Here is a 21120-nt window from a genome sequence, read left to right as displayed (position 1 = left end):
TGCACAACCAGTCACCCTACCTTAAAGAAAAGGATGCTGTTAGTTACTTCCATGTTGGAGAAGAGATGGATGGAGTGTAACAGCAGGTCTCAGTTAATTACTCTCAGCATTCCACAATTAACATTTACACATCAATCTCCAACTCTGATGTATTTATTTGCTTCACTATGTTTCCCCCCAGAATTAAACCTGAACAAATGGTGACCATATAAACTAAGCTGGTTATTCCTGTTTGGTTCTTGTATCTGTTAAAAATCTTCATGATGTTGTATGCTGATTTGCTGCTCACCCTTTGCCTATATGTATGGACTGGTAACTTCCATTGCAATGTATATGAAGAAGTGTTCATGCACATGAAAGCTTATACCTTGAATAAAACTTCGCTGGTCTTAAAGGTGCCACTGGACTCAAATTTTGTTCTGTTGCTTCAGACCAGCACAGCTACCCACCTAAATCAGATAGTTAATTGACATCCTAAAGATCTTAATGGTATAGCGTGATGGAATTTCCTGGGAAAGGAGTTCCATAATACAGGAATCTTGAGGGGGAAATTATGATTGAAGTCTTCTCCCCCCCCACCCGGAGGTCCTGCCTTCCCTGTCACTTCACAAAATTTTATAAAAACAAAACAGAGGGGTTTGAAGTTGGCAACCATCCAGTGCAGCTCATGCTTCAATACTCTTTCTTCCCTGACTGTTTTTAACTCTAGTGGGCTGGACAACAAGTGTTCTGTGTATCCGCTGACGTTTGAAAAAAATGAGAACATGGCCGCAAAGAAGAAATCGGTCGCCATGCACACAAACTACCTGTCAGCTTGCAGCTTCACAAACTCGGACATGCAGGCAAGTATTTCCCATGAGTTCTATGAAGCTGCCTTCTGTGGCCCACTGGAAGAGCCTCTGCTTGGCATGCAGAAGGTCCCAGGTTGTAGGTCATATGAAAGACCTCAGCTGGAGAGCCACTGCCAGCCTGAGTAGACTTTATTGACCTTGATGGACCAGTGCTTCATGCATGTGTTCTCAGTGGTGTGTGCTATGGCTAGCAAAGGGGAAGAAACAAACTGTGTAGTCTAAAGTACAAAGGGAAACCTAGAGTACAAAGTCTCCCTGTATGAATTTATATTGTATGAACTGAGAGCCAGTTTGGTGTAGTGGTTAAGTGCACAGACTCTTAACTGGGAGAACCGGGTTTGATTCCCCACTCCTTCACTTGCACCTGCTGGAATGGCCTTGGGTCAGCTTTAGCTTTCACAGGAGTTGTCCTTGAAAGGACAGCTGCTGCAAAAGCTCTCTCAGTGATATCTAAGTGCCATGTACAGTCACAAAGGGATGAATTTGATGTTTGGTGGCCCACCAGGGACAGGGAACTTGAGTCATGGCAGAACAGCTGCCAAGCTTTACTTCACTCGTTAGTCAACATGTGAGATGGCAAAGAAGAGGACAAATCAGTTCAGTTAACCCTGGAGAAGAGTTCTCATAAACTTGACTATGTTTCACTTGCGAGGTCTCTTCTTTGTGGTGCCTGCCCTCCCTTTTTTTGACATAAAACAAAACTGATACTTGGCAACACAACAGGGGCTCTGGGAATGTGAGATGCAGCTGTACAGATGTGAACCAGCAGTGGGAGGATGCAGTTTGTAGCAGAGAAGCAGCAGCCAGGTATGCAGGTGACTTTTCAGGTTGCGGATGTGCCAGGGCTCAATGGTAGAGCACCTCTTTGGCTTGCTCATTCAGTCCCCAGCATCTCCAGTTGAAAGGACGGGGTGCAGATGATGTGAAAGACCTTTGCCTGAGACCCTGGAAAGCTGCTGTCAGTCAGAAAAGACAATACTGACCTTGAAGGACCAGCGATCTGATTTAGTATAAAGCAGCTTCATGTTTATGTTCTCCATTACAAATTATTCCTTGGCTCTCAAACACCTTTGCAAAAGGTTTCCATATGTACGTTCATTGTCACATCCCCTTAGCGGACTGCATACAGTTTGGAGCAGAGACGCTGTGATAATGAAACACTTCACCCGTCTTTTCAGCTGCTTCTTTGCTTCAACACCGCCCCCCAACACACACTGCTTTTTCTCTTGTAGAATTCCATATGTACATTTAAAGTTGCAAACAGGCATTTAGAACCCAATTGGGGAGTGGGAGTGGGCAGGGGATGCAATATGAAGTAGCAACACATTGCACGTGGAAGCTATTAAGCTCCTTTCTGCTGCTTCTCAGCTCCAAATTGTCCCTTCTTAATGTAGCTTCTGTCTATTATTTTTTTAAAACACACCATTAGGAATTTGTTTCAGTTCCAGTGTGGTTTAGTGGTTTGGATGGCAGATGCAAAATCTGATCCCATTCTCTGACTGGCCATAGAAGTTTGCAGAGCAACCTTGCTGGGCCAGTCACATGCTCACCTACCTGGCAGACTTGTCAGGATAAAATGGGGAAGAGCTCTGAGCACCTTGAAGGAAGGGCAGGATTATACATAAACACACATGCAGAGAGCCAGGTTGGTGTAGTGTTTAAGAGCACTAACTTTAATCTGGGAGAACCAGGTTGGATTCCCCACTTCTCCACACGCAGCTGCTGGTGGGATCTTGGGCCAGTCACTTTTCTCTCAGAGCTGTTCTCTCAAGGGCAGTTCTAGAGAGAGCTCTCTCAGCTCCACCTACCTCACAGGATGTCTTAGGGGAAGGTGAAGGAGATTGTAAGCCGTTCTGAAACGCCAAGTGAAGGCTGGGGTATAAATCCAATCTGTTCTTTTTTTCTTTTTCTTCTTCGATGTGAGGTAGATTTAAGATCAATGATTCTACAAACCTACAGAGTTTGACCTGCAGTATTTGTTCTGTTTTGTATTTACACTGTTGTAAACAATCAATTGTTTTCTTGAGTACTGTTTATCCAAGCCTGAACTCCCTCTTATCAATGTTATGCAGTTTCACATGGCCTGTAAGGCAGAGATGTTCCTCCAGGTTTTTGGTTGAGAACAGCAACAGTTTTCTGCAGTGGCTGGCACCCTCTCTCCCTCCCCTTCCTATAATCTTCTAACTTTGTGCTCCCTCTCCCCCTGCCCAGAAAGTGGCCAGCCAGTCCAGAACTGGGATGAAAACTTTAGGGAGGCCATCTTGGAATTTTTAATCTGGTTTTTTAGTTTTATTAATGTGTTATATTGACTTTTTAATATTTTGTGTATTTATTTTATGGCATTATGCCCTTTTTGAACATTGCCCATACCCTGGCATAAACTGGGATAGGATGATTAATAAATTGGGATTATGATGATGATGACAACGACGATGATAGACCTGCTGCATCAGAGCAGTGGTCCATCTAGTCCAGCATCCTGTCTCACACAGAGGCCAACTAGTTCCTCTGGAGGGCCAACCACAGGGCAGAGAGGCTGAGGCCTTCATAAGAACATCAGAAGAGCCTTGCTGGATCAGAGCAGTGGTCCATCTAGTCCAGCATCCTGTCTCACACAGTGGCCAGCCAGTTCCTCTGGAGGGCCAACAAGAGGGCATAGAGGCTGAGACCTTCATAAGAACATCAGAAGAGCCCGGCTGGATCAGACCAGTGAGGGTCCATCTAGTCCAGCATCCTGTCTCATGCAGTGGCCAGCCAGTTCCTCTCAGGGTCCAGCAAAAGGGCATAGAAGCCAGGGTGTTCTCCTTATGTTGCCTCCTGGGACTGAGATTCAGAGGCTGAAGTCCTTTGACTATCAAGATTTCCTTTGGTCACCATGGCTAGTAGCCACTGATAGACATATTCTCTATGAATCTCTCAAATCCTCTTTTGAAGCTTTTTATTCCTGTGGCCATCTGTATATCCTATGGCAGAGAATTCCACATTTTGGCCCCTCTCTGTGATTTCCACATTTTGATCACTCTCCATTTAGTTAGGCACATAGTGGCCAGTGGCCTTGGTCCTTACCATCTTACAACTTGCAGTAAAATCCTAAGCTGTGTTGCTGCCCAATGGGGGGAGAATACAAAGTGACTTTATCAGGCCATGCATGATTATATATTGGCAGAGATGCAAACTGAGCTCCAGTTTCAAGCTTGCCAGCCTCCTGTTCGCAGAAGAAGGCAGCAATTTCATGCATTTTGCACCTATTTATAATAAAAAATTCTTTATCTAATTGTGGAATTTATCGCACAACAAAACTGAAGTGCATAAATTTGAAAATATTTCAGGACTGGGGGGTGTTTTGTAGGAAAACCGAGAACAAGTTTAGTGTCTGTCACTTCACCAGATATTTAAGTTCTTCCTAGCAGGACGTCAGCTGTGGCTGATTCTATTTCAGGACCGGAGAAGCTCCACATAATCCGTTGTTTCCCATTTTGTGGTTTCCAGTAATAAACCTGAGATGATGATTCACGTCTATTGCTATGGAAACGGGAGCCGGAGATCTACCTGCAGCACTTGCGTGAACTAAATTGTGGTCTAAAGAAGGCAAGAATCTGGCAGTGTTTCAGCAAACAGGGTTGCCTGAATGCAAGGAATATGGAGAAAGAGGATCCTACTTATGCTCAGGGCTTTTTTTGTAGCAGGAACTCCTTTACATATTAGGTCATACTCCCCTGATGTAGCCAATTGTCCAAGAGCTTACAGAGCTCTTCTTACAGGGCCTATTGTAAACTCTTGGAGGATTGGCTACATCAGGGGGGTGTAGCCTACTATGCAAAGGAGTTCTTGCTACAAAAAAAGCCCTGCTTATACTCGTGTGAAATTTTGTCCTGGTACTGAACCCTAAGGGATACTCTTGGGGACTCCTGGGGAATGACATAAATTATTGGAGAAACCAGCAAAAAAAGACATTCTGCTATGTTTAAAGATACCTAACAGTTCAAATCCATTTAACAGTAGGCACCCAAGTATTTGTGCCTGGAAAACTGGACACCAGATATGTTCCTTAAATAGCCATTGGGTACACATGTGAGCACACATGAAGCTGCCATGCTCTAAATCACACCCTTTGTCCATCAAGGTCAGTGTGTCTATGCAACTGGCAGCAGCTCTCCAGGGTCTCAGGCAGAGGTCTTTCACATCACCTGCTGCCTGGTCCTTTGTAACTGGAGATGCCGGAGATTGAATTAGGGACCTTCTGCATGCAAAGCAGATGCTCTACTTTTAAGCCACAACCCCCTCCTTTTTTTCCTGCATGTGTTCTTAGCAGATTACTCTAAAAACAAAAATTCAGGCTAGGGGCCTGTATTGGTCTTAAGGCACCTAGATCCATGAATTTACAAAGCTGTCTTTGATCAAATTTGACCATTGATCAGTCCTGTCTAGTCAAAATGTCCATAGCTCTGTCTTTTTGCATCACCTGCTGCCTGATGCATTTAATGGGAGATGCTGAAGACTGAACCTGGGACCTTCTGCTTGTCTGGATGCCACTGAGCCCCAGATCAAGATCTTTCACATCACCTACAACTTGATCCTTTTAATTGGAGATGCTTGAACCTGGGACCTTTTGCATGCCACGCAGATGCTCTGCCACTGAAATACAGTGGTACCACTGAGCCCTTCTTCTCCCAACATACACCCCTCCTCTGGTTGAGGCCTTGGCTTGTATCCTAGCACCTGTGCATGAGCACAGATTTGTCAGCATTACCTCCTGATCCTCAGATAGATAAATCCTGGGGTTGCAGGACCAACGTGGAAAGATAGTCTGTTGAGTCGGAGGATACAACGAGAAAGGGGAAGGAGGTAAAACTGCTCCTTCTGTATCTCTTCTCTGGGGAGCAGTGCTAACACAGTAAAGAAGGGAAAGGTTTCATGATACGTGCAGCTATTCCCTGAAGTGAGTCCTGCAACCCCAGTTATGATCTTTTGGGGATCAGAAGGTTATCACAGGAAATTTGCACATGCCTTCATTTTAGTATAACATTTATCCAAATCTGGACTTTTATTTTTAAGGCCATGCATGCTTGTGGCTTTTTAATCAGATGCACTGATGCAGCTTCCTAGACTTTGAGAATGTTGTAGTGAGACCTTGGCTGCAATCTTTTTTTTTTTTTTAATTCATGTGTGTGTGTGTGAGAGAGAGAGAGCAACTGGAAGTTATGTCAACCTCTGGTGACTGACCCTTCCTGGGGGCCTGGAGGATATTCAGAGAGGTGACTGAATAAAGTCTGTCCCTGCCTCCAACTTTGGTATTCCAAAGAGATCTCCCATCCAACTACTTACTAGAGTCGACCCTGCTTAGCTTTCGAGATCTGATGAGATCGGGCTTGCCTGGGCTATCCAGGTCAGGGTGCATTGGCTGAAATCTTAAGAACACTTTCCTGGAAGTAAGCCCTATTGAATAAAATGGGACTTACCTCTGAGTAGGCATGTTTAGGATTACTCACTTTGACTTTCATTTCCAGGCCAGTGACTTACTAGACTTGGCATTTCTTCCACGCAAAACCAATCAGATACAACTTGCCTTTTCCAAGTTTCCCATTTCAACTGAGCTTTCTTATTCGCTAAGCGTCTTGTTTTTAAATGTGTCCGGTACATTGACTGCATGAGTGGGAGAGGGAAGAGTAATGCTGCCACTGGCTTCTCATTTAAGGCCCACGTCATCCTGATGTGGGTTTTCTAACAGCAAAGAACTGATGCAAGTTCTTTTGCTGGCAAAACCATTTAAAATGCAACCACAAGGGGGCAATTAGCGATCCATCCTACATATGTTTCTTGAGCTTCTTACTGCGTATAGATTAAGGAGGGGGAATGAAAAACAAGGGAGATGTTCATAGACCTGCTGTCCTAACTGGGTTGTTTTTCTGGATTAAAAGGGGGAGAGTTTTGCACTAAAAAACTAACCATTCTCTGACTGAGAATATAGCGCTCGCATGCTTTCTATAAGTAATGTTTTGTTTTCTTCGGTCTCCAAAACAAAAGAATGTCTGTGTCCCGTCTTGACAATGTAAATATCCTTCTTATACATCAAGTGAAAACTGGGAATTCTAAAATGCGGAAATAATACTTGATGTGTCATTTGTTTTGCTGAGCTTGCCCCTATTTATATTGCCAAAAGTTCAACACACGAAGTTGTCTTATGCTGAATCAGACCCAGGGGTGGAATTCTAGCAGGAGCTGCTTTGCATATTAGGCCACACACCCCTGATGTAGCCAATCCTCCAAGAGCTTACAAGGCTCTTTTTTTGTAAGCTCTTGGAGGATTGGCTACATCAGGGGTGTGTGGCCTAATATGCAAAGGAGCTCCTGCTAGAATTCCACCCCTGATCAGACCCATTGGTCCATCAACGTTAATATTGTCTGCTCAGGAAGACAGCAGCTCTCCAGGGTCTCAGGCAGAGGTCTGCTTCCAAATCCTCTTAGCTGGGTATTGAACCTGGGACCTTCTGCATGCTGAACAGATGCTCTACCACTGAGCCATGGCCCCTCTGGGGCACAGCCACGCATCCTTTCCATAACCTTCCTTTCCTTCTCTGCCCTCCAGATCTTGACTGCTAGCGGAGATGGCACTTGTGCTCTCTGGGATGTTGAAAGCGGGCAGCTGTTGCAAAGCTTCCATGGGCACGGGGCTGACGTCCTGTGTCTGCATCTTGCTCCATCAGAAACAGGGAACACTTTCGTCTCAGGAGTAAGTACGAGGCTGGCATCGGCATGCCCTCAGGTGGAGCAGCTGCCAGGGCCCACAGCAGCTGCTGACTCCCCAACATGTGACTTTCTTGCAAGGGCTCCGCTGTCCATGCACCCAGCTTCACTCACTGCCCAGTGCCATCAGGGGAAGGGGCTGCGGGCAGTGCAGTTGGCTGTGAGCATTGACAGGGAAGGGTGCACAGGTAGGTTGTGAGACATATGGGTGAGTGGGTGGGAAGGGGGCCCCTGCAAACTCTCTGCCCAGGGTCCCCTAGAAATCTGGAGCTGGCCCTGGATGAGTGGGCTTGTTTCCAGTGGAGGAGAAACCACATGGGAGCCTTTGTGTTTTGTGGTGGGGCAGATGTTAACCCTGTTTCAACTGGGGGGGTGGGTCTCCAAGCGAAAGACAATATTTGTAGGTATGGCTGCTGAGCAGGGCCTAGATCTCTGGACAAGCTACCCAAACAAATGTCTAGGGGCAACACAATAGTAGGAGGGCTTTTAATCTTCTACAACATCTTAATTGCAAGGGGGTTGGTTTGTACAGGTCATGCCACCTGTTTTCCGACATCACCGAGGTTTGTGTTCAAGTGCAATTACAAAGGGCAGATTCAGATAAACAGCAGAGGTGATCTCAGATGGTAAAAATTCCACAACATTGGGATTTTGTGGTGGGGGGGTGGGTTGTTCCGGACACTTTTTTTGTGGGGGGAGGTGAGTCAGAAAAATGGTGAGAATTCATCTCATCTCCCGGAATTTTTGTGATGTGGTATAATGCCAGAAGTGTTGAACTGTGATTTCGCCACTTGCGATTTTGCCACTTCTTTGTGAAAGAGGATGAAAACATTCACAGAATGGTTACTGTGCTTAAAACAAACATAGAAAGAAAAATCAATCTGTGGTGCCATTGCTTTCTCTGCTGTATAATTGAGCTTCACGCTACAGGCAGAGCGTTTTTTCCTACACCTCAGGGTACATTGGACAGGCTGCAGACCTGTGTGGAGGAAAAGGGCATTGACAGAGGCTTACATCTGTTTCCCTTTCAGCTCAAAATCCCATGTCCCAAGCTGCTTTTTCTGTCTTCGAGAGCAGAGGTACAGCTCCCTGTGGTGCTGGAAAGCGCTGACTTATTGTGACCCCATAGGGTTTTCAAGGCAAGAGACATTCAGAGGTGGTTTCCTATTGCCTACCAATGTGAAGCAACCCTGGACTTCTTGGTGATCTCCCATCCTGATACTAACCAGAATCAGCTCTGCTTAGCTGCCAAGATCTGATGAGTTAGGGCTAGCCAGATGTCAACAAAGGACTTACATAGGTGGTCTGCTATTGCCTGCCTCTGCGTTGCAACCTTGAACTTCCTTTGTGGTCTCCCATCCAAGAACTAACCGGGGCTCTTTAACCCTGCTTAGCTTCTGATTTCTGATGAAATGAGGCTGGCTTGAGCCAGCTACTTCTTTTATCTTTGAGATCAAAGGTACAATTTCCTGCTGTTTCCCCATCCACTTCCCCTTTTCTGGGGGGGCTGGTTTTGAGCTGGAGAAAAAGAAAACAACCGACCAGTAAAAAGTTCAGCAGACTCTTGACCAGTTCGTTTGGCCCACCTCCCCGTGCCAGCCTGAATTTAAAAATGAATGCAGAGAAAAGAATTGCAGGATTTTGCGTCTGTTCTCTTTCTAGATCACTGGGGTATGAATTTGTGGAGGGGTTGATCATTGAGTCCCGTGGCGCAGAGTGTTAAAGCTGCAGTACGGCAGTCCTAAGCTCTTCTTACGACCTGAGTTCGATCCCCGGCAGAAGCTGGGTTTTCAGGTAGCTGCCCGGCTGGAGGCTGACTCAGCCTTCCATCTTTCTGAGGTCGGTAAAATGAGTCCCCAGCTTGCTGGGGGGAAAGCATGGATGACTGGGGAAGGCAATGGCAAACCACCCTGTAAAAAGTCTGCTGTGAAAACGTTGTGAAAACATCACCCTAGAGTTGGAAACAACTGGTGCTTCCATAGGGGACCTTTCCTTTTCCATTCCTGATCATTGAGTGTAGGGTTGCCAACTTCCAGGTGCTACCTGGAGATCTCCCATTGTTAATTGTTCTCCAGGCGGACAAGATCAGTTCCCCTGGGGGAAAACTGGCTGCTTTGTAGGGTGGCATTCTACCCTGTTGATGTCCCTCCCCTCCCCAAATGCCACCCTCCTCAGGCTCCACCCCAAAATCAAACAAACCAAAGGGGAAAGAAACCCAGCCACTTAAACAGGTCGGTATTCAAAAGCTGAGTTTAACCATTAAAACAAGCTTACATATATCTATTCCACTCTATAACAAATGTGAAAAAGTACTTTAAAAATAAAATACAATTGTTGAATAGTACTATCAATATATTGAAACTTCACTACAGACCAAAAGGATTGTATATGTAAAACCAACAGGCCAAAGACGTTTCAGCTTAATGTGCCTTCTTTAGTGGCCTCTAACCCTAGTCAAAGAACACACACTTGCAAAACTTTTAAACATAAACCCATCTATACCAGGGGCGTGGTGTGGGTTTACAGTATTCCAAATTGAAGTTGACCTTTTGAGTTTGGTGAAAGAGCCAGTTTGGTGCAGTGGTTAATTGTGCGGACTCTTATCTGGGAGAACTGGGTTTGATTCCCCACTCCTCCACTTGCACCTGCTGGAATGGCCTTGGGGCAGCCATAGCCCTGGCAGAGGTTGTTCTTGAAAGGGCAGCTGCTGTGAGAGTCCTCTCAGCTCCATCCACCTCACAGGGTGTTTGTTGTGGGGGAAGAAGGTAAAGGAGATTGTAAGCCGCTCTGAGACTCTGATATTTGGAGTGGAGGGCAGGATGTAAATCTAATATCATCATCATCATCTTCTCATCAATAGACCTATTGTATATTTTTGACTCAATTCTCAAAAAACACAGTTTTTCTCAACAATTGTTCTGCCTTTAGCCCAGTGTTTAGCATCTTTGAGTGTGCTCATATGTGACCACCCCAAAATCTCCAGGTATTTCCAACCCAGAGCTGGCAACCCTATCCATGAAGTACAGAGGTCATCCTGAACTTGGCCTTCTCACTCCATCATGTGAGAACTGGACCTGGTGCTGATTACTCAAGTAGTAAGAGGAGTTGTGGGAGTTTTGTGCTATTTGTTTGGTAGCCTGTTCCCAGAAACTGACATGCACGCACACCAGGCAAACTAACCCTTTCCGACTGTGGCTGGGCATTGTGGTGCAGAAGAAAGCATTTTGAGTTCTGCTTTCCCCCCTTGGATTTATGAGCTTCCCCATTGAAGATTCAGGAGAGGAAGAACTGGGATCTCCAGCAGCAATCCCCTGAGAAACCCTTCGCTCCAAGCTGGATGTCCAATTTCAGGGAAACCACCCGCGTGGGATTCCCCTAGGCCCAGCCTTCTAGCAGCTGCAGGCTTTTGGATAGAAGGACAAGCAAAGCATTTGCTGCCAGGCCAGCAGGGTCTTTTGGTCTGCAGAACTTTGAGAAGATGCAGAGTTAATGGAGATTCAGTCAGGAGGGACCTCTGTCCTTCCCGCACCGGCCAGGTTGCACCAATCAGAAGTTTGCATTAAAATTCGGGTCTTGCTATAACTTGACAACAGTTTTTTGTTTTCAGGGGTGTGATAAAAAAGCAATGGTCTGGGACATGCGGACTGGCCAGTGCATCCAGTCGTTTGAAACCCACGAATCAGATGTCAACAGCGTCAGGTCAGTGGACATTGCCGTAACGTTTACACCATCCATTGCAGGTGCAGAAATACTGACAGACAAAATCACACTTAGAGATTACGCTTAAATTAAAGGAATTACACTTGAAATTCTTTCAGTTTGTTATTTTCACTATCTTGTCCATGGAGTCTAACTTTATACGATTTTGCATGCTTAACCACTACCCACAAGTTGTATGTAGCACTGCTAACTGTACCCCATTTCATTGTCTGATGAAGTGTGCTTTTAGCACACAAAAGCTTACATACTAAATAAAACTTTGTTGGTCTTAAGGGAGCGACAGGACTCCAACTTTAGGGATGGTGTGTAAAGGACTAATAGATGGGGGGAGGGGGTAGAACTTCCTCCCTGACTATGTCTGTGATGAGCCAGTGGAATAGCAAAGGCTGTATCTACAGAACCAAGCCCTCACTTGCCCTTGCTTGCCCTGTAGTTGTGCCAAGCTGGATATGGGTGGGAAAGTGAAGGCAGAGTCTCCATTACAGGGATCATGGAGGGGGGCTTCATTACTTGTTGGTCATGCAGCAATGTGACCAAGTGAAAGTCCAAGAACAGGTGCTGATTACCAGTAAGGACCAGACAAGGTACATTTCACCTGCACGCAGCAGCCTCCAAGCAGAGTGGAACAATGCCAGGAGAAAGGAGGGGCTTAACCCTTTCCTCCCTACACAGTTTCACCATTTGCCCTCTTATTGGTCTTTTGGAGGGGGGAAATGACAAATATGTGACTGGGGCTTGAAGGGGCTGAAAGGGGACAGGGCCTCTTTAAGAGCTGGCAGGGGAGAGCAACTGGAGACCTCTCACCCAATCACATGGGCTTGGCTGGAAGGGCATCCATTGGAGAGAAGCTGGCTGGCTATTGGGGGCTGGAGCGAAGCAGACTGGGGAAGGCCAGAGGAGTCATTTGGCATGTGGAAGGCAGGGGTTCAGAACAGACTCCACAGCTGAGGGTCCTAAGCGCAAAGAAGAAGAAGACTGCAGATTTATACCCCACCCGTCTCTCTGAATCAGAGACTCACAGCGGCTCACAATCTCCTATATCTTCTCCCTTCACAACAGACACCCTGTGAGGTAGGTGGGGGTGAGAGGACAAGTCTGCGAGAGCTATGGCTGACCCAAGGCCATTCCAGCAGCTGCAAGTGGAGGAGTGGGGAATCAAACCCGGTTCTCCCAGATAAGAGTCCAGCACTTAACCACTACACCAAACTGGCTGATACACGAAACTGAAGATTGATAGAAGATTATGATAATGATGATATTATTATTGGATTTATACCCTGCCCTCCACTCTGAATCTCAGAGTGGCTCACAATCTCCTTTACACCTCCCCCCCTGCCCACAACAGACACCCTGTGAGGTAGGTGAGGCTGAGAGAGCTCTCCCAGAAGCTGCCCTTTCAAGGATAACTCTCCAAGAGCTATGACTGACCCAAGGCCATTCCAGCAGCTGCAAGTGGAGGAGTGGAGAATCAAACCCAGATAAGAGTCCTCACACTTAACCACTACACCAAACTGACCCAAAGGACCTGTGTATGAAGGCAGAACTGTTGGTGGAGGCTGGGAGAGGAACAAGAGGCAGCCAGGGAAGGGAGGGCTGTGAACTGCCCTGGGAATCCTGCTTTGTGGAAAGCCTGAATAAAGACGTTAGAAGATGCAGTCATGCAAGTGTGAGTTACTGTGGTGGGGAGAATGGAGAGCTGACTGGGACCAGACCTGTTGAGGCCACCTGTGGTAGCACGCCTGGTGCCCCGAGTGGGTGTGGAACACAGCCTGGAGACAACAATGTCTTTTGTTTTTCTTTGAAGGGGCAGAACAGCACAAGGGTTTTGGTTAGTGAAACCATGCAGGGATGAAAGGGTTCAGCCCCTGGGGGACCCATGTGAGTACTGGACTGTAATGTAATTTTAAAAGACTGATAGAAATCCATCCATCTCTGGTCTGATCTTTATTGGTAATCAATATGCTGGATTTGGCCCTGTGCAGACATAATTAAGCTTAAAAAGACACTGGGAAGATCCAGTCTCTTATCTCCCAGTGCCTTTATGTGTTTTGAATTGCAAATAGCAGTACTTCTTAATATCCAGATTGCTTTACAAGGTATGACGACTATTTTTAGAACGAACCTTATGGATGTAATGGGGTTTTTTTGTTCCACTTATAGGTACTATCCAAGCGGAGATGCTTTTGCCTCTGGTTCAGATGATGCCACGGTAGGTTGCTTGATTTCTTTTTGAATAGTCTGATGATTACCCAAGCTGGGGCTAGGACTGGCTAAAATCAAGCTGGTGGTACATGTAAAATTCCTCATGCGTTTTCCACTGAACGTGCACGGAAAGCCATTGGCTAAGGCAGAGATGCTCAATGGAGGAGCCACAGGTAGGTCAATGTGGATCTTCTGTGGATCTTCTGAGACCTGTGGATCTTCTGAGCCTGAATGTGGTTCCCACTGCATGTTCCAAGGAAGTGAGTAAGGCCATTGCCTGGTGAGACTTGAGGTTGGTAGGTGGTTCCCACCTTGGAAGATCCACCTGGGGGGACTGGAGGCCAGATAAGCTGCAAATCCCAGTGATACATGAGCCTTTTCCTGGGTCTGGAACAATGTTACCTCTAAGCTCCCAGCTACAAATACAAGTTGATGGGGTGTGAACTGGCAGAGACTGACCAAGAGAGAGATCTTGGGGTCGTGGTAGATAACTCACTGAAAATGTCAAGACAGTGTGCGATTGCAATGAAAAAGGCCAACGCCATGCTGGGAATTATTAGGAAGGGAATTGAAAACAAATCAGCCAGTATCATAATACCCCTGCATAAATCGATGGTGCGGTCTCATTTGGAATACTGTGTGCAATTCTGGTCACCGCACCTCAAAAAGGATATTATAGCATTGGAAAAAGTCCAGAAAAGGGCAACTAGAATGATTAAAGGTTTGGAACACTTTCCCTATGAAGAAAGGTTAAAACGCTTGGGCTTTAGCTTGGAGAAACGTCGACTGCGGGGTGACATGATAGAGGTTTACAAGATTATGCATGGGATGGAGAAAGCAGAGAAAGAAGTACTTTTCTCCCTTTTTCACAATACAAGAACTCGTAGGCATTCGATAAAATTGCTGAGCAGTCGGGTTAGAATGGATAAAAGGAAGCACTTCTTCACCCAAAGGGTGATTAACATGTGGAATTCACTGCCACAGGAGGTGGTGGTGGCTACAAGCATAGACAGCTTCAAGAGGGGATTGGATAAAAATATGGAGCAGAGGTCCATCGGTGGCTATTAGCCACAGCATATTGTTGGAACTGTCTGGGGCAGTGATGCTCTGTATTCTTGGTGCTTGTGGCGGGGGGGGGGCAAAGTGGAAGGGCTTCTAGCCCCACTTGTGAACCTCTAGATGGCACTTGGGGGGAGGGGGTGGTTTGGCCACTGTGTGACATAGAGTGTTAGACTGGATGGGCCATTGTCCTGATCCAACATGGCTTCTCTTATGTTCTTATGTTCTTATTCTGCGTTGTGAGACATTAAAGTTGTGAGCTACTGCATAAATTAGTGTGATTTTGGGTCAGTTTGCCTGAGCTAAGACAAAAATGTGTGAGCTGGAAGCTAAAAATCTGTGCGCTAGCTGACACTAACTCAGCTTAGAGGGAACATTTGTCTGGAAGTAAATGTGGCTCCTTTGACTGCTAGTAACTGCTAGTGTGGCTCTCTATGAGCCACAGAGTGAATACCACTAGGCTGTGAGGGCATGCAGTGGAATTGTCACGTGACCACTGCTTTGCATTCTGTTTTGAAATTGCTTTGCAGACGGGATTGATTGATTGTCGAGCTTATGTGCTTTTCACCCTAATTAGAAATGGTGTATTATTACCACTGGTCTTAGTAGTGGGTGTTAATGTGGGCGAGAATCTCTGCTGCAGTTCTGATGGCCTACAGGAAATATATCTTTGGCAAGATTAATTTGGAGGATCTCTACCTGTTGGAAAGTGCCATCAAGTCACAGCCAACTCATGGTGACCCTGTGGGATTTTCAAGGCAAGAGATGCTCAGAGGTGGTTTGCCATTGCCTGCTTTTGCAAAGCAACTCTGGACTTCTTTGTGGTCTCCCATCCAAATCCTAACCAGAATCAGCCCTGCTTAGCTGCAAAATATGATCAGATCAGACTAACCTGGGCCATCCAGGTCAGCAAAAGATTTGCCATTGCCATTATCCGCATAGCAACCCAGGACTTCCTTGGTGGTTTCCCATCTAAGAACTAACCATGGCTGATCCTGCTTAGCTTCCAAGATTTGATGAGATAGAGTTATTATGAGCCACCCAGATCAGGATGAAAGTACCTTTAGATAATCTGAAAAGTTGCTGATGAAAGGTTACCAGGGCCAGATTTGGGCTCCATCTCCTCTGAGACAAAGCCAAAGTTTGTACCTTGTTGTTTATAACACTAAAATGCAACTTTAAAAGAAGCACATGAAACAAAGGCTTTTCTTAGGGCAGCAGAAAGTTTCCACGTCACGTGAATACCTGTAATTGCAGGCACATTGCACCCACCCACCAGCTTAGCAAGCTAACCACAATAAAACTGCATTTCTTTTAAGTGCCTGGGAAGATGTGGAAGAAAATGAGAGGGGAAACTTGGCTGGCTTTCTGTATCTATTTAGATTTCTTTCAGGTCCCATTCTGAGGGCCGGGTATGGGTAGCAAACATATCTGCATCTTGTTTTTAACTTCAGTGCAACCCGGAGATGTCGGTAGGCTGAGAAATAGCGGCACGCCCAGGACCACCCACTGAGATTCACAGCTGAATAGAGAGTGGCAAAGTTTGGGATTTCCAAACCCTGAAACAACAGCTGCTCGATTCTGCAGTGGGTGCTTTCAGATTTACGTTTGCATTGTTGCTTAGGGCATCTTCAACGTCCATATGGTGTCTGCACAGGTCCTCTGTAGTTGCAGATATTTTGTGTTCTGAATCCCCGGAAATAATCCCCATGGTTTGGCCACATTACTCTATGCTGTTGAATGCATTTAGATTCTGAACAAATACTTTTCTGTGTCGATGTTCTGGTTCTTCAAGCAACCATGGCAAAAAAGAGTAGATTCCTGCAAGATGTAAAGGAGGAGGGTCTATAAGTAATTCCCAGGATGGGGAGAACATTCTCCTCCAACATACAGAACTACAAGAAACTATAAACTCTTAAGTGCTCAAGCTAGCCAATTTATCCCATCGTCTTCTACTTTCCATTCCACTCCCAGGAATGCTGCCCTCAGCATTCTATGCCTCCTGGAGGGCAGTGAGCATGCTCAGTCCTGATCAGTCACAGGATTATCTTTAGAAGGAGGGACTGTTAAAATAACAGGTTATGATCAGGGTATTTTTTGTAGCAGGAACTCCTTTGCATATTAGGCTACAGCCTCCTGATGTAGCCAGTCCTCCAAGAGCTTACAGTAGGCCCTGTACGAAGAGCCCTGTAAGCTCTTGGAGGATTGGCTACATCGGGGATGTAGCCTAGTATGCAAAGGAGTTCCTGCTACAAAAAAAGCCCTGGTTATGATCCAAAATAAAGCAATGTCAGAGAGAATCCCAAACACAATGAATAAAAACCATGTACCTAAAACCACATATTTCTGTAGTAATGTATTTGAAGGCATCTCAACCTTGCTTTCTATGGTACCTCCCCTCCCCCCCCCCAAAAAAATAAAAAATAAAACCCTATATAATGAACATATGAAGCTGCCTTATACTGAATCAGACCTTTGGTCCATCAAAGTCAGTATTGTCTACTCAGACTGGCAGCGGCTCTCCAGGGTCTCAAGCTGAGGTTTTTCACACCTATTTGCCTGGACCCTTTTTTGGAGATGCCGGGGATTGAACCTGGGACCTTCTGCTTCCCAAGCAGATGCTCTACCACTGAGCCACCGTCCCTCTACCATTGAGCCACCGTCCCTCCCCTAATCACATACCAAAGGTGCAAAACAAAAGTCTGAAAGCAGATATGAGTGGGAAAGAACATGGTTGTGTGATAATGGATCTTCCATGATCCCCACTGTGATTAGAACACACTGTGGCCCATAGCCACAGGGGGCCCGTGAGGACACTGCCCCCAACTTCCAGGCTGGGCCCCCTGACTTCTAGGGGGCCCTCTGGGTGTAGCCGGTATTTTGGGGGGGGTGGGGGTCGCCATGGCTGAACCAGTGAACCGTCCTCAGCGGCAGCCGGAGCTGAGAAAGCTGAGCAGGACATCGTGCGCTGCAGCAACAAAAGCAGCAGGTGGAGAGAAGGGAGGCGGAGGAGCCGGAGGCTGAGAAAGCTGTGTGGCTTGGGAGAGGGGACAGATGGAGCTGCTAGCTGCAAAGCGCCAGAGTACGGGAGAGGGAAATGGAAGGAAACCCCCCCCCCCGCTTGCATGCAATGTGCAGTCCCTTCTTGTCTCAAAAGTTTTACGGGTGGCTGGCTGCCTCGACTTCGCCACTTTCAGAGCTTCCAGCTTTTGCCTCTATGCCAGAAAGCTTCTGAGACGTGGCAAGCTCCACGGCGGATGGGAAAGGGTGCCCCCTGACTTTTTAAAAAGCCCCCGACTTTTAAAATCCTGGCTATGGCCTTGAAACACAGGAAGAGGCCTGCTGGATCAGACAAATGGTCCACTTAGTCCAGCATCCTCTCTCTCTCACACTGCGGCCAACCAGTTATTCAGGAGGGACAACAGAAGGACAGAAAAGCCAAAGTTCCCCAGTGTTGTTTCCTTGCACTAATCTTCATAGGTTTACACTTTACAGGATGCAGGGGAGAGGAAGGCGTGGCTCAGTGATTAGCTGCTTAACAGGCAGAAGGTCCCAGGTTCAATTGCTGGTATCTGCAATTAAAGGGACTAAGTAGTAGGTGATGTGAAAGGCCTCTACCTGAGTCCATGTACAGTCAATTCCAGTCTGAGTGATCTTGATGGACCAGTGGAAACCATCACCAAGGAAACCGCGGAACCACCACCAAACCGGCTCTGTCCCCAGTTAATTACCCTGCCTAACATACAGAGGTATACCAAAGCAAACTCTTGGATGACTGCCTCAGAAAACTAGGAGATTCAAATACAAGAAGAGAGTCCCCTGGATACTGTAATCCTAGGTTGTTTTAGAGCATTTGACCGCACCAGTATAAACAGGGATACACTCAGGTCTCTTTTGTAGCAGGAACTCCTTTGCATATTAGGCCACACACCCCTGATGTAGCCAGTCCTCCTGGAGCTTACAGTAGGCCCTGTATTAACAGCCCTGTAAGCTCTTGGAGGATTGGCTACATCAGGGATGTGTGGCATAATATGCAAAGGAGTTCCTGCTACAAAAAAGACCTGGATAATCTCTTCTAAATCCACTGAAGCCAGTAGCATGATACCTACTTATGATGGCACTGTCAGACACAAATAACCACTGTGACTTAGTGTAATGTTGGATGAGGACCGGGGAGAAGTAGATTCACATTCAACCCTGAAGCTCACTGGGAGACAAAAGCCAATTGCTATCCTCCCAGCCTCCACTTGCAGCTGCTGGAATGGCCTTGGGTCAGCCATAGCTCTGGCAGAGGTTGCCCTTGAAAGGGCAGCTGCTGTGAGAGCCCTCTCAGCCCCACCCACCTCACAGGGTGTCTGTTGTGGGGAAGGTAAAGGAGATTGTGAGCCGCTCTGAGACTCTTCGGAGTGGAGGGGGGGATATAAATCCAATATCTTCTTCTTCTTAGGGCTACTCTGAGAATAAAATGGGAATGACCACCCATGTATATGACTCTGAGTTCCTTGGAGGAAGGGTGACACACGAATGTGCTAAAGAAATCATTTGCATATAATTCTCATGAATAAAATGGCGGCTACTTCAGACAAGCTTGGGAAGGGAAAGTAATAGTGGTTAATTTGGTACAAGACAAATGAAATTGATGGATCGTTGAAAGAGAAAGAAATCATCATGGAAAATGAGACTGAGGATGTTGTTTTGCATAGGGGAAATTATTTCCATCGTGGGGTGGGGAAATCACTCATTTGTACCCTGTATTTATTTATTTAGATTGTTGTACCCTGCTTTTTTTCCTCAAAGAGAGCCAGACTGGCTTAGAGCTTTTCCTCACTTGTGTGTTCTGCTGGCTTGTGGGGGGGGGGGGGGGGGAAGTGTTATTCCACAAGTGTTTTGCTCCCTCGGTTGTTCAGTTAGATACTGCATAGCTTTATTTCTGGCATAAAAACCTGCAATTCAAATCTGCAGGAAGATAGACTGGACCAGAAAGTGATGTAATATCAAATCGAACAGTAGAGGGAACAAAACGCTTGCAGAAGGGACGGGGGGTGGGGGCTTCTGACGCACAGCAAGGAAAATGGGAATGTGGAAAAGCCCTTATACTCAATGAACATAATGCTAAAAACAAATCACGTGTGTGTTAACCTCTCCTTAAGCTGAGAGATGATGATGATGATGATGATGATGAAGAAGACCATAGATTTATACCCTGTCCTTCTCTCTGAATCAGAGTCTCAGAGTGGCTTACAAATCTCCTTTATCTTCCTCCCCCCATGGACAGGCACCCTGTGAGGTGGTTGAGGCTGAGAGAGCTCTTCCAGAAGCTGCCTTTCAAGGACAGCTCTGTGAGAGCTATGGCTGACCCAAGGCCATTCCAGTAGCTGCAAGTGGAGGAGTGGGCAATCACACCCGGCTCTCCCAGATAAGAGTTCGTGCACTGAACCACTGCACCAAACTTGCTCTCATGTTGCTTTTTTTTTTACTGCTTTCCAGTGCCGCTTATATGACCTCCGTGCGGACAGAGAAGTCGCTATTTATTCCAAAGAGAGCATCATCTTTGGGGGCCTCCAGTGTGGACTTCTCTCTCAGTGGTGAGATTGAAATTCCTGCTGCATTTGGGGGGCGGGGGAGAGAAATGAGAACTGCTGTGGAATCCCTCATCAGTTTTAGCTTTGTTGTTCCCAATGTATTGATTGACTAAATGAGTGAAATAAATCATTAAAACTCTTGTGTCTGTACATAGCTGCCAGTCTGCAATCAGATCACAATCAGGCAAGAGCTGGGGAAGCTCACGGTCATTACAGCCGCTTCCTTTTGGATAGGTCTTGTTTTAAGTGCTTTGTCTCATTGGCTTAGGAACAATTAGGAAATTGGGTATAATTGCAGCCTTGTGAAATGAAGAGGCAGAGGACTGAAGGAGACATCCGAAGAATATATGACAGGCATTTATTAAGGTCCGAAATCCATGTAATTCTTTTGAATGTTGCCGGAAATTGGATCTAGTGTTGAGAATCTGTTTGAAATGCTATAAAATAGGAAAATTAATATTTTAAAGAAAATGCCATTAGCAACATAACAAGTAGAGTAACACAACATTTATGTCCTGTTGGGTTAAAAGCATGTAGACCAGGGATCCCCAATGCAATGCTCGTGGGCACCATGGTGCCCACCAATACCAGGGCTTTTTTTTTCTAGAAAAAAACTCATTTGCATATCAGGGCTACCCCCCTGATGTCACCAGTGTTTCACACAGGTCTTTTTGTAGAAAAAAGCCAGCAGGAACTTATTTGCATATCAGGCTCCCCCCCCCCCCCCGGATGTCACCATTGTTTCACACAGGGCTTTTTGTAGAAAAAGCACAGCAGGAACTCATTTGCATATCAGGCCACACACCCCCGGATGTCACCATTGTTTCACACAGGCTTTTTGTAAGAAAAAGCACAGCAGGAACTCATTTGCATATCAGGCCACTAGGGTGGCCAGACCGTCCCGGTCTCCCGGGACATTCCCGGATCTGGCCACCCAATCCCGGATCCCCGGGCTGCCTATA

At 46.3% G+C, this 21120-nt stretch overlaps 1 protein-coding gene across 1 annotated transcript in view; it reads left to right on the top strand.

Annotated features, from left to right (window-relative positions):
* GNB5 (G protein subunit beta 5) overlaps positions 1–21120 on the top strand; it is a 49478-nt gene that overhangs the window by 20799 nt on the left and 7559 nt on the right. Inside the window, 6 exon segments of the mRNA XM_060260240.1 lie at positions 710–842; positions 7438–7581; positions 11203–11294; positions 13476–13524; positions 20064–20129; positions 20131–20161. Of these exon segments, the coding sequence (XP_060116223.1) occupies positions 710–842; positions 7438–7581; positions 11203–11294; positions 13476–13524; positions 20064–20129; positions 20131–20161 (515 nt within the window).

Source organism: Heteronotia binoei, chromosome 19 (assembly GCF_032191835.1).
Source record: "Heteronotia binoei isolate CCM8104 ecotype False Entrance Well chromosome 19, APGP_CSIRO_Hbin_v1, whole genome shotgun sequence".
NCBI lineage: Eukaryota > Metazoa > Chordata > Lepidosauria > Squamata > Gekkonidae > Heteronotia > Heteronotia binoei.
Note: the sequence above shows the minus strand (reverse complement) of the source record. Positions and strands in the feature narration are given on the sequence as shown.